At 37.1% G+C, this 12939-nt stretch overlaps 1 protein-coding gene across 3 annotated transcripts in view; it reads left to right on the top strand.

Annotated features, from left to right (window-relative positions):
- MYO5C (myosin VC) overlaps positions 1-12939 on the top strand; it is a 139926-nt gene that overhangs the window by 107085 nt on the left and 19902 nt on the right. For all 3 annotated transcript variants that reach the window (XM_031955213.1, XM_031955214.1, XM_031955215.1), the window contains 6 exons: positions 1324-1417; positions 5599-5662; positions 6917-7085; positions 9257-9344; positions 10547-10645; positions 11106-11260. In XM_031955213.1, coding sequence (XP_031811073.1) covers positions 1324-1417; positions 5599-5662; positions 6917-7085; positions 9257-9344; positions 10547-10645; positions 11106-11260 — 669 coding nt within the window. The remainder of the gene's footprint in view (positions 1-1323; positions 1418-5598; positions 5663-6916; positions 7086-9256; positions 9345-10546; positions 10646-11105; positions 11261-12939) is intronic.

The following is a 12939-nucleotide window of genomic DNA, read 5'->3' as shown; positions in this document are numbered from 1 at the left end:
AGAATGAAAGGACACTCAAATAAATAAACAAACAGCAACAAAGCATCCTAGGAGGAGGGAGAAAGAAAAGGTTAGGCCACTAGTAGTGTGAATATACATGACTTCCAACATAAGGGAAGCGACCCCAGGTGGGTGCTTTTTCAGGGCGATGTTCCCTCAGTGAGATCCTGTCCGTGTGCAGCCAGACTAGACGGCCTCAAGCAATCCCTAATCATGCAGTTCTGCACAAAGTGTGTTCATTTTATTCAGTTTGCTTTGGGCAAGACCCAAATACCTGCTGGCACAAGTAATTCACAAAGCCATGCTTGGCCAGGAAGGCCCCCGCAGAGTGGATGTGGGGTCAGTGCACACACTGGCAATAGGCCAGAGAAGAGAAGAATTTTCCCTTCCTTCACATTGGCAGGAAGTCATGTACTGAAGTTCCCCAGCCGTAGGTGGGGATGATGGCGAGATGGCTCGCTTTATTGCCAGGTGTAGAATTGCCTTCATTGCCAGGGAAGGATTCCCAAAATGGGAATGACACCTGACTCCAGGGCCTCCACTGTATGTGAATAATGGGTTCAGAAGATGACTGTGGGAGATCATTGGCTCTTGAGGGCAGGAACTGTGTCACTTTTTTAATACACATTTTTGATAAAAATCTAATACCTTGAACAAGTTGATATTCTAAACAAACTGGTCCATTCTCTGAACATATATTATATTCTCTAGCCTTTGCACATGTGTGTCCTATATCTAAGATATTCTCCTTAAAGCTTCCTCCAGAAGGCTTCTCCTGGTTCCCATCTGGTTCTCAAAATAGATTTCACTTGTGAATTCCAAGGGAACTTCATAAAATAGCCCTTGTGATTTTGGGGTGATAGGAAGGACAGAAGGAGACCTCTGTTTTATTTCCTCAACTTAAGATGCTTCTCTTTCCTAAAATAGAATCATTACTATAATCTCTGTCTTGGGAATACCATATGGAAGAAAAATCCCATGAATCTCTTTTCCTTAATATATAAATTTTCTCCTTCAGTTCTGGCTTCCTTCCATGGGAACATCTACTGCATAGCACATAAAAAAAAAAAAAAAAAAAAAAAAAACTATCAAGGGGGTGAGGAAGATAGGAAAAAAAAAACTGAGAACAGCTACCTGTGTTTTTTCCCCAGTGGTCTAGGACAATGTGGAAATAGAAATGGCAGGCCAAATGGAATAATTTAATTAAGTTGCATAAAGAATTTGAAATTATCCTGAATTTTTTTCCAAGATAACAGCTTTTAAATTTTTGCCTTGTTGATTGTGTTAGTTATTCTAATGTTCCTTCTTTATTCTTCTGTGAAGATGATTCCAGACTTTAAACAGCAGATTTCAGAACTTGAGAAGCAGAAACAGGATCTTGAAATCCGTCTAACTGAACAGACTGAAAAAATGAAAGGTAAATTTGATGCTTTATGCTTTAAATATATATAGCAATCTTTGGTCTTAGACAAAGTCAAATTTAAAGATATATAGTTTTCATCACAGGGAAATGGCAGGGCATGGGGGTGGGCATCGAGGTATACTTAACTTGAAACTTAAGAAAAACAAATGGAAGCAAGCTGGACATGTATGCAGTAGGACAGATTGGTTCTAAAAGGAAGAAAAATCCTCATGGTTCCCACTAGGCACCATGAAAATTGTGGCTCTGGATATCAAAGCTTTAATTCTCTTAATGCCTTGCTATAAAGAAATTATAATTATGTTTATTTGCCAATAGTAACTAAACTAGAAAAACTCCTTTTGCTCCCATATCCTGTGCAACCATTTCAGAAGAAATCATTTGGATTGCAAAGTTCCATATAAAAAATTCTTTCTTCACAAAGGAAAAAAATGTATTAGAAAATGTGGGGACAATAGTCAGATTATCCAATAATAAATAGCTACATCAATGTAGTGCTTCATGATTGTGATGGGTTTTGTCTTTATCCTCTCATTTGATCTTTACAATCACTCTGAGAAGTTTATAATTCTATTTTATTATTCCTATTTTACATATAAACTTTTATATGTAAACTGAGGATAACAGAGATTAGGTGCTTTGTGTAAGGTCACCTCACTAGCAGCCTGAAAATCCTAGGTTTTCTCCCACGCACCCCCAAGTTCAATGATCTTTTTACCACATCAAGCTGCCTCTCTATTGACATACATGGAAGTACGTCACCCTCTGAACATGCACTGTTTTGGGGCCCTGTGCCCCGTGTCTAAAATTCTCTTCCTGAAGCTTCCTCCAGAAAGCTTTCCCTGATACTCAGTCTGGTTCTCAAAATGGAGTTGTAAGGAATTTCACAGGCTAGACCCCATGCTTTCGGGGTGATGGGAAGGAGGGGGTGTCTCTGGTTTATTTCCTCAGCTTGAGATGCTTCTCATTCTAAGTGGAGCACTTACTTCAGTCCCTTCTCCTTGAGCCACATGTGAGAACAGCCCCATTAGTCCCTCTTCCCCTGATATATAAATTTTCTAATTCCAGTTCTGACCTCTCCCTCCGTACGGAGAGCTATGGCACACAGCAGTCCATCAAAGGGCCCATTACAAGTGTGACAGGAACGAAGAAGGTTTGAGACTACTTCCTACGGCCCTAGGTTGAATTTATAATCTAATGCTGAGAAGATATAGACACAGATATAAAGAGGGCACTTGCTCCCCAAATGTGTAGACCTCTCATGAAGGAAACTTAGCTCAGTTGGCAAAGTTAGAGAAGCATAGGGATAGGGGTGTGTGTGTGTGGTAGATAAACACTGCAAATGAACAATCAGCCAAGTCCTAATTGAAAAGGAGGAGAGAGGAATGGATTGCCCTTGGGCAACTTCGGTGTTCCTTTAATGACCATACATTTTTCTTTGAAACTGAAGCCCATCTTTTTAATCCTAGTTTTTTCCCAGTAACACTGAATGGTTGCATGTACTGAAACATTGCTTTGAAAATTAAAGAGAAACTATTTATAGAATGCAGGGATTTGGGGGAGGCAAAAGGTATATATAGATGAGTGAAGCGCCTGGGCAGAGAATGGGCTAGATATGTAGAAGGCAATTCAATTTAGAAATAATTTATTAAGCAGGTACAAAGCACTGGATTAGGTACCAGAGATACAAGGATTTAAAAGAAAAAAACCAGAATTTCCTGTCTCAATGAGTTTACAACAGAATGGATTATGCAAATAAAGAAATAAGAATGGAACATGAATCTTGTTCACATCTGAGAAGCAATGTGAATTGAAGGTGGAGAAAGAGTACAGAATAATCAATCAGGAGGCTGAGTTCTACATCCAGATTTGCTACTGTTTTTGACCTTGGTTGTTCAGGCAGGTCACTTGGCCCCTTTAAGATCCAGTCTCCTGTTTTGTAAGAGGAACAGGTTGCAAGTTGCAAAAGTCTTCTTAAAATTATTTTGCCTCCATGCACGAAACAATCTAGTTATATTGGCTTATTTCCTGTTTCTCAAACATGACACTCCATCTCCCCATCTCTCTTTGTCTTTAGCTGGCTATCTCCCCCTCCCCCATATTTCTATCCACATCTCCAACTCTCAGAATTCTTGGCTTCCTTTTGAATTTAATTTAAATGACACGGCTGGAGACCTTCCCCTCCCTAGAACTTCTCTAAGGTTGCCTTACATTTACTCTGGGTGTATCTTGACTTTACCTATTAATGTTGTCACCCCTACTAAACGTAAGCTCCCTGAGAGCCTTTCTTTGTATCTTGCTTCATAGCACAGTACCTGACATATAGTGAGTGATTAATAAATGCTGATTGATCGATGATTGATGAAGGAGCAGCATCAAGATTTACATCGGTAATCCAACTTAAAACAATTTATACCAATAGATTGGGCCTGGGCTCAGGAACACCTGTCATCAAATCTATACTCAAACACTTATTAGCTGTGAGATCCTGAGCAAGTTACTTCTTGCCTAAGTTTTCTCATCTGTAAAATGGGGACAATTATAATAACCACCTCTCAGTATTGTGAGGATTAAATGAGATATGTGTAAAGAGTGGTACAGTGTCTGGCAGAGAGCAGGTGCAATATTGGTACTTGTTTTGTTCCCCAGCTTCTCCTTTTTCTCTTTGTTACTATCTCCACAGTTATCTTGGGTTCCTAAGTATCAAATTTTTTTCCTATATTTCCTAATATTAGAGAGTTTTTTTCCACAGGGAAAATAGAAGCAAATTAAGAACTTTCTTATTCTTCTTTATCATTATCATAATCCTATCCTACTTAAGGGATAGTCCTATTCCTTCTTTGATCTTCCACTGGTCCCCCAAAAAGCTTTTACAAAATTATATATTTTGTTATCTTTGTCAGCAAAGACATGATTCAGTCTGTTCTAGGCTTTAGAATTTTTTTAAAAATCGTATTTTTTAATAAAGCTTTTTAATTTTCAAGAGATATGCATGAATAATTTTTCAACATTTACCCTTGCAAAACCTTGTGTTCCAGTTTTTCCCCTTCCCTCCCACTCCCTCCCCTCTGGATAGCAAGTAATCCAATATATGTTAAATATGATAAAAAAATATATGTTAAATCCAATATATTAGGCTTTAGAATTCTAAACATTTTTATAGATCCTGTCATTCTTTTGAATCCTTACTCAGTTAATTGCCCTTCTCGTTTTTTAAAAATCTTAATTCATTGATAAGTTATCTGTGTGATTATATTAATCTTTTTGGACACCTATTTTTCTTCTTTAATGGATTTAATTGTGTGTTTGTATCATCAGAATTTCATTCTTAACAGCACTACATCCTTCTCATGGGAAGACTTTCCCTATAGAATTTATAGGCCATGAGATGCTAACAATGCTTTCTCTGAACTCTTTAAAATTTTATTTTCTAATATCAAGATTGATATCAAACTTAATGCACCCTTTCTTCAAATTCGATGATATAGTCATTTAATCACTTTCTTTTAAGTTTTCCATCATTTCTTCTTCAGGAGTCAGCTCTGTTTTATTGTTTAAAATCTAGTCCAGAATAAAAGTTTGTTCTTATTTCTTCTTTGGCTACTATTAAATCAAACAAATATTCTTTAGATATTTAATGTTGATAAAGGTACTGTGCTTAGTGAAACACAAAAATTAAACAAGATAAAGTCCTACATCTTACAGAGCTTGTAGTTATAAAGAGATAAGACATGTACACAAATTACTATGGTTTAAGACATATGATAAATAGACAGAAGAGGTCCAAAAAAGAGGTATAAATATTTAGGGAAGGAAGAATCACCTCTAGCTACATAAGTCAGGGAAAATTTCAGGAAGAACAAAAATATAGAGGAAATTTTTAGTTAACAGAAGTGACATTAGCCAGACTTAGGAATTTAAAGATAATGTTTGTTTACATCATTATGAATGTGTCTATGTTTGGAATTTGAAGCTATTAAAAACAGTTGCTATTCATGTGCAAGTATGGTTAAAAGGTGAGCCAAAAACCAAGATTCTTTTCCTTGTAATGGGCACATAACTATTGATATCTAAACAATAATTTGTTAAATACAGCAAAAGGGCATCTGATTAAGATTTTTAAAAAGTGTTAGGCACTGGTATCCAAAATGAAAGAATGAAAATTCTTCTCCTCATAGGAAAAATAGAAGAACTGTCTAGTCAGTTACATCGTAATATGGAAGAGGAAGGAATACAAAGGAGGTAAGTACAGTGATTATGTAATTTTTCCTTACTGAAATAGTTAAAGAGCAAAATTTCCAAGTAATACTAAGATCTAAGATTGACACCTGTGCCATTATCTAAATTAGTGATCTTATGCTACACCAGAAGAGCCATATGCGACTACAAAGAAATGAAATCGCCCTCTGCTGGAATTCCATTTGCACAACACTGTATCGGATGTGCAATATGTGAACCAATAATTTTCCTTATAATATTTTATTTTTTCTCAATTACATGTAAAAATAATTTTAACATTCTTTTTAAAAATGTTGAGTTCCAAATTCTCTCCTCCTCTCTGCCTTTCCCCTCCCTGAAACATTTAAGCAAAATCCATTAATTTTCCTAGTAAAACAAAATAATTTCCATAAAAGAAGTTTTCTTCACACAGGACTTGAATTAACATGGGAAGGAGTGAGATAACATCCGTCCCCTATCTTCTTCTTCACTTGTTCTTTTGTTTTCTTTATCTTCCATTCTGAATTCTCTGCCTTTCACATGGAAGATGCTCAATAAGTATTTATTGAATTGATCCTAAAGACTGAAAATAATTAGTTATAAAAATATACTATGTCCTCTATTGGGCTTTTCATAACCTGCCCTCTTCTGGCTTTTCCAGACATCTTAAATCTTATTCCCCCATAATATTCCATTTTCCATCTCCATGTGTTTGCACTAGCTGTCTCCCACACGGAGAATACTCTATCTCCTTATCTCAGCTTTTTTGACTTCCTTTAATATAAATTAAACCTTACCCACTTGTCCTTCTTGGTGCCTTCCCCCCCCATATTGTCTCAAATTCATTCTGTAATATCTTTATTGTATGTAATTACTTGTGTGCTGTCTCTTTAATTAGATTGAGATTTCCTTGACAGCCAGGACTATTTTTTTGCCCTTCCTTGTATTCCCAGTGCTTAGCACTGTGCCTGGAACATAGCAAACACTTTAAATTAGAGTTGCCTAATCACAGTGATTATAATTAGGTTTAGTGACTAGCAATAGTTGGGAGGGGAATCATGGAGATCACTGAGTTACAATAAAGGAGCAAGGAAAAACGGCAAGGAAATAAATAAATTTTTGCCCAAATTCTCTCTGGTTCTCCCTTCCCTAATCCCAGTTTCAGATCATATTTCTGCTTTTTTGAGTAGAGTATCAGAAGGATAAAAGTCAGTTATGGACATGATAATAAGTGGGCTCACCATGATGGAAAGATACTATGTGTCTCCTTTTCCTTAGAACCATGGAAGTTCAAAATGAAATACACATCAAAGAAAAAGAAAAGTTGATTGGTACCATTAGGGAAGTGCAAGATGCCAATGATCACTTGAAGAAAAAATTTGAAACAGAAAGTGAAGTCAAGAGCAGTTTCAAGCAGGAAGCATCTCGTCTCAATATGGAAAACAGGGTAAGAATTGCTGGCATTTTTTCAATGTGAGATTTAACATTAAAATACTACAATGGTTCTACTAGTATTTAAATGTTAAATGGTGCTGGATCTAAAATCCAAGGATGGGAATACTCTTGAATGGTGAGATAGAAAGCAAGATTTCTATAACATTTCAGAGTCTTAATTGGAAAGGAGAACATATGGATTTCAGTGAGACTTTGAGCTAAATGGGAGGAAATCACATCTTTATTCCTACTAATCTTTGACTTTCTTTGTAGTCTTATGTATTTTATTTCATGCATTTAAAAACATGATTTTATAAATCTAAAACCATACTCATAGGCTTCACCAGCCTTCCAAAGAGTTCCAAAATACATAGAAAATGGTTAAGAATCCTTGCTATAGGTGAAAAGATGGATAGATTGGAATGAAAAAAAAGTAGTGCTAAGGAAAGAAAACACTACATTTGGGAGTAAGGGAAATTGGTTTCTATTCCAAGTTACATTACCAATCAGCTTTGTGGCCATGAACAACGTCATTTCCCTTCTTTGATTTTCCACTTTCTAATCTGTAAAATATGGTTGGTCAGATTAAAATCCATTGCAGATCTCCATTCTATGATTCTTAGTACATACTTAGAATAAGCCGTCCCAATGCACAATCATCATCCCTGATCCAACAAAGCAAGCCCCTTTTGTGGGAGCAGGTCCTTAAAGCACTTCTTTCTCCCTCTGTTTTTTCTTATGTAAATATTCACATACTCACTTCGAGTCATCGTGTGGGCTGTTTATATCTAACCTATATATAGTTAAGACTAAGTCAGGGGAGTGCTGGTAGATGTTTAACAACCAACTTTTTTAGGAGGAAAAAAAAGGGCTGACAAGCATTTTCAGATTAATCTGCATTATTAACATCACTCCCTCAACTGTGGGCATTCAGCAAAACAGTAAATTAAGTGTTTTATATTGATTTATAGTGTGCCAATTACCAAGGTGCAAGTACTTGGGCTGAAAATGTAACAGTCGGCTCTAGTGGGCTGCCAACAGCCTCACCACAGAGGACTGCTAGCCAGTGCATCAGAGCCAGCCCTCTCCCACGGATAAACAAAGCCGCTTAGTGGATCCCCTCATCCTCTGTTAGAAGTGTCCTTTCATAGCTATTTTAGGATGGGTGCAGCAATATGTGTGTCTCTGAAAATGCCAATCTATATCTGTTATTAAAGGGAAAGGGAATATTTGGATCAACATTCTGACCACTTTACACTGATATAGCTTTAGAATCTGGAACCAGAAGGGGCCTTAGAGATCACTTCTCATTTTATAAATGACAGGGATGGTGGTAGTGATTTCCTTCCCAGGTTGAAGAGATAGTAAGCCACAGAATCAGAATTGTACCTCAGGACAATTAATTTTATACTGAGAGTTCTTTCTTCTCCATCACACTGCATTGTATGTTTGTCTATTTTATACACACACATACCCCATGTATATAGTAATGATTTTCTACTTGGATATGAAGCCATAAAAGAGTACATGCATAGTGAATGTTTTTTTTCTATTTACTTTCTATCTGTGTGTGTATTTATGCATCTCTATCTCCGAGTATGTATAGTGTCTTCCCTCTCTGATTCTCGGTCAGAGAGTTTCCTTATTATCTGTATCCTTCTCTCTTAAAAGTACCTTCAGTTCTCTAGCACCATCTTGAAGTCAGAGTATCCAACTCTGAGAAGGTTTCTTATTCCTGATCCTTCTAAAAGAGGGGAGTACTTCTACTAAAGCATTTAGGGGAACCACACTGTAGAATGGAGTTGCAATGATCTGGCTAACCTGTCCTTTATGACGAGCTCGGGGTGTGGTAAGAGTGAATATTGTGATTGCAGATGGAGAAGGAGGTATTGAGTATAGTTAGAGCTTATGCAATTTGGGTCGTTGTATCATGGAGGGAGGATGTTCTCAAACATCTTTATCAGTACCTTGCAAAGACTTGTGCTGCTCACAAGCTTACCCACATTAGAACTGGTGGAATTAATGAAGATGAATCTGTGTTTCAAATTCTTCGAAGAGCTTTTTCTAAGTTCTACCAGTTGAATACAGCAGGCATTGGTATATAACATTTTATGTCTAAGGAAGCCACATTCTAAAATAATAATAATAACAAACTTTAAACCCAATTTTCTTTTATTGTTATAGGATCTTGAGGAAGAGTTAGACATGAAGGATAGAATGATTAAAAAGCTGCAAGATCAAATCAAGACACTAACTAAGACAATTGAGAAAGGTAAGAAAGAATGAGAGAGAAAAAGAAAGAGACAGTGGGGAAAAGGGAGGGAAAGAGTGAAATGGAGACAGCAAAGACACAGAGAGATTGGGAAAGAGAGAGAGAGAGGTTGATTCACTTTCCCATTTTCAGTGGACCCTACACTCAGTTAGCTGTCAGTATATCTTTTAATAGTGTCAGCAAAGGACTATGACCTTCTTTTGTATTTGCATTTTAATAAGGGATCTTATGCAAGTCACTTAATTTCTACTTGCCTTAATCCACTGGCAAAGGCAATGACTAACAACTCCAGTATCTTCGCCAAAAAAAAACCCCAAATGGGATCACAAAGAGTTAGACACAACTGAACTGCAATAAAATATAACTCTTGAAAATCAAAAAGACTTCAAAACTCAAAGAAATAAATTTTTTAATGACAGACTTTTTTAAGCACAAATAGGCTAGAGGAGAAATAGTTAAGGGAGGTAATCCTACCCAGTACCCCTCAGACCCTAGTATATCTGTAGATAACCAATTGGCCAATTTATGAGCAACCATATAATAATTTTAAGCTCTTTCTCTAGCAAACTATTTTTGTAACCCCAGAACTGAATAGGGATTAAAATTGACTGATCTAAATTTCATTTTTAATTCCTTACCCCACATCCATATTCACAGAGACCACCATCCCAGAAAGGTAATTAGAGGAAAGTGGAAAAACCAAGGAAATGGATATTTCATCTTGAATATTGGCTGCCCAACATAATTAGTTTTTCCTCTTCACATGTGCACAGTGTGGAAAGGAATATTGATTAACTATCCCATGGCCTTTTCTTGTCTTTCATTCTGCTTGAATTTTCCACCATATGAGACACTTCTGACAACCCAAAACTGATATTTTTTTCCCTTTCTGTGGCATCTCTGACCTTCCTTAATTCTCCCTTTTCTCTTTTCTCCCATTTAATTTTTTAACTTTTCTGGTCCTTTTTTAAAATTCAAGTATGGGTTGAATTAAATAGCCTCTGAGGTGCCATTTTAACTCTTCCCTTAACTATGGTCTTCCTCTAAGCCTCTGCCCTTGACTCTGAAAACTGGAGAGTGTTCACGTCCAAGGCAGCCACAATGGGGGAAGTGAGAATAGGCTCCATGTGTTTAGCTTTGGGATATACTGCTGCCTAGCATGAGATTCGCGTGCTTTTCTGACTGTGGATTTCTCTTTTCAGCCAATGAGGTGCATTCGTCTTTGGAAACCAAAGAGTATGTTGGAATGGTGGAATATAAAAAGGAAGATGAAGCTAAGCTGGTGCAAAACCTCATTCTTGGTACTTTTTGTGGACACTTGGGACTTTCTCATGAGGTTCAGGAATTTAGACAGTAGGATAAAAATTGCAGTGACCAGGGGTGACCAGAGAGATCTTCCACATTCTTTCCTCTCCACCCCCTTTGTTTATTCTTCTTCCCCTAACTTCTCTCTTTCCCCATCTGGCCACGGAGACTAAATCCAACCAGGAACAAAGATGGTTTAAGGAACAAATCTTACCTGGGAGAGCTAGGGTGTCAGACTCCTGTTCAGGCCCAATGGACTCTGTAGTGCAGAGAGGACACCCAGGTCTCCATGGTCTACAAGGAAGGAATAAGGTAGACTCTCAGCAGGGAAAAATGTACCCAGTACTCTGGCGGTCAGTCACATTAGAAGAAAGTAGAAAAACCTTGATTTGAACACATATTAACTAGCCGAGTTAAGGCTTTATCGTTTTAATTCTCTTCCTCCTCTACCCCCAGATCTGAAGCCTCGGGGTGTGGTAGTGAACATGATTCCGGGTCTGCCAGCTCATATCCTATTCATGTGCGTACGTTACGCAGACTCGCTAAATGACGCCAGTATGCTCAAGTCCTTCATGAACATCACCATTAACGGCATCAAGCAGGTCATCAAGGTAAGGTAGAGTTCCTCACTGCAGTGTCATGCGGCTTCCTAGATTGTGACTTGAGTCCAAATTCCAGCTCTGGAACAGCCAATTGGGTCTCTATGCCAGTCGGTCTCTCCAGGCTCCTTTCTCATCATAAGAAGGTTCTAATGTTATTTGCGCTCTTTACCTCATGGTGTTGTGGTGAAGAAATTGCTTGTAAATCATAAACTGTTTTGTTGGTATGAATTGATTACTGTTATTATCTTAGACTTGGAGGATGATAGGATACAAGAAGGGAAGGAATTTTTAAAATTAAGAAAATGAAATCTCCCAAAAGCTTGGTGAACAGGAAGAAATAGGATAGTTGTTTTCAATAAGAATTACTTTTAATAGGATTTAAGGGAGAGTTGCTGATTCTTTCCTCAACTAATCATTAGGAATTTCTTGTGTCCCATCAATTTGATTGCAGGATTCATCAATTTAATTAGGGACTTTCCTAATCTACCATACTTACATTAACTTAGTGGCACTGCAATTTTTATGTGGGGAGATGGAGATGGCAGGATTGGATTTATTTCTGCATAGCTCCAGAGAGTGAAGTTAAAAAAAATCAATTCTAGTTTGTCAATTGTGTCTCGATGGAAAGGAGTCAGATTTCTGAAAAGTGGAATGGACTGCCTAAAACAGCTAGTGACTTGCCCCTTTCCTAGAGATTTTTAGCAGGAAGCTAGATGGTTCCTTGGCAGGATATTGTAAAAGGGATTTATCATATAGATAGTGGGCTGGATAAAGCAAACATGTTCCTGGATAAATGGAATTCCAATGCAAGCAGCTTTTAAGACTAACCTAGCCTCTCCATTTCTACCTTGCTGCATCTTTGCTGGCCATCCAATCCTTCCTTCATTTATAGAGAAATATGACTAATGTGTCTAGTGAAGATGTCTTGTTTTGCTCAGAAAAGTATATTTAAAGAAACTGATAGGTAGATCTTTAATTAGATTTATTGATAGGCAGACAGAGAAATGCTCTCATTTTTCTCTTAGCCAAAGGAAAGATATAGAGCACTTATGATAACATGGTAAGGACTGATATGTATTTTGTAGATGGTATAGACTTGTTTTGCTTGGTCCTAAGAGGAAGATGATTACAATGGAAAGGAGTCATAAAAAGGAAGATTGAGGATTCCTAATAATTAGGAAAGTAAGTAGCTTGGACCATTTTGAGAGGTAATATATTACCTTCATCTAAGGTCTTCAAACAGATGCTGGCAACCATGTGTTGGTTCTCTGTAAAAACAGTAATAATAATAATAAATCCTGTAGTCATGGCTTGCTTTGTTGTCTTGCAATATTCATTAATCAGACAATTTCCTTGTGATCTCATGGTAATGAGAACTCCGTCAGTGGTGGCATTTCTTACTATTGCTTAGCTTCTGTAACTGCCATTCATCTAATTAGCTACCAAACCATTTTGCTACGGAAAAGATGCAAGTTTTGCTTTAGATCTATCAGGCCATGTAAGAAAAAAAAAAAGAGGAAGGTTATTCTGAATATTCTTGACTTCCCCTTACCCTAAAGGAAACAATGTTTTATATTTGTGGGTGTCTATGCATTTAATTAAAAATCTACCTTGTTTTGTGTAGCAGAAAATGTTTCAGAAACAACATGGCACAGTGGATAAGGTAGATGTTTATTCAAATGTCATCT

Source organism: Sarcophilus harrisii, chromosome 2 (genome assembly GCF_902635505.1).
Source record: "Sarcophilus harrisii chromosome 2, mSarHar1.11, whole genome shotgun sequence".
NCBI classification, from domain to species: domain Eukaryota; kingdom Metazoa; phylum Chordata; class Mammalia; order Dasyuromorphia; family Dasyuridae; genus Sarcophilus; species Sarcophilus harrisii.
Note: the sequence above shows the minus strand (reverse complement) of the source record. Positions and strands in the feature narration are given on the sequence as shown.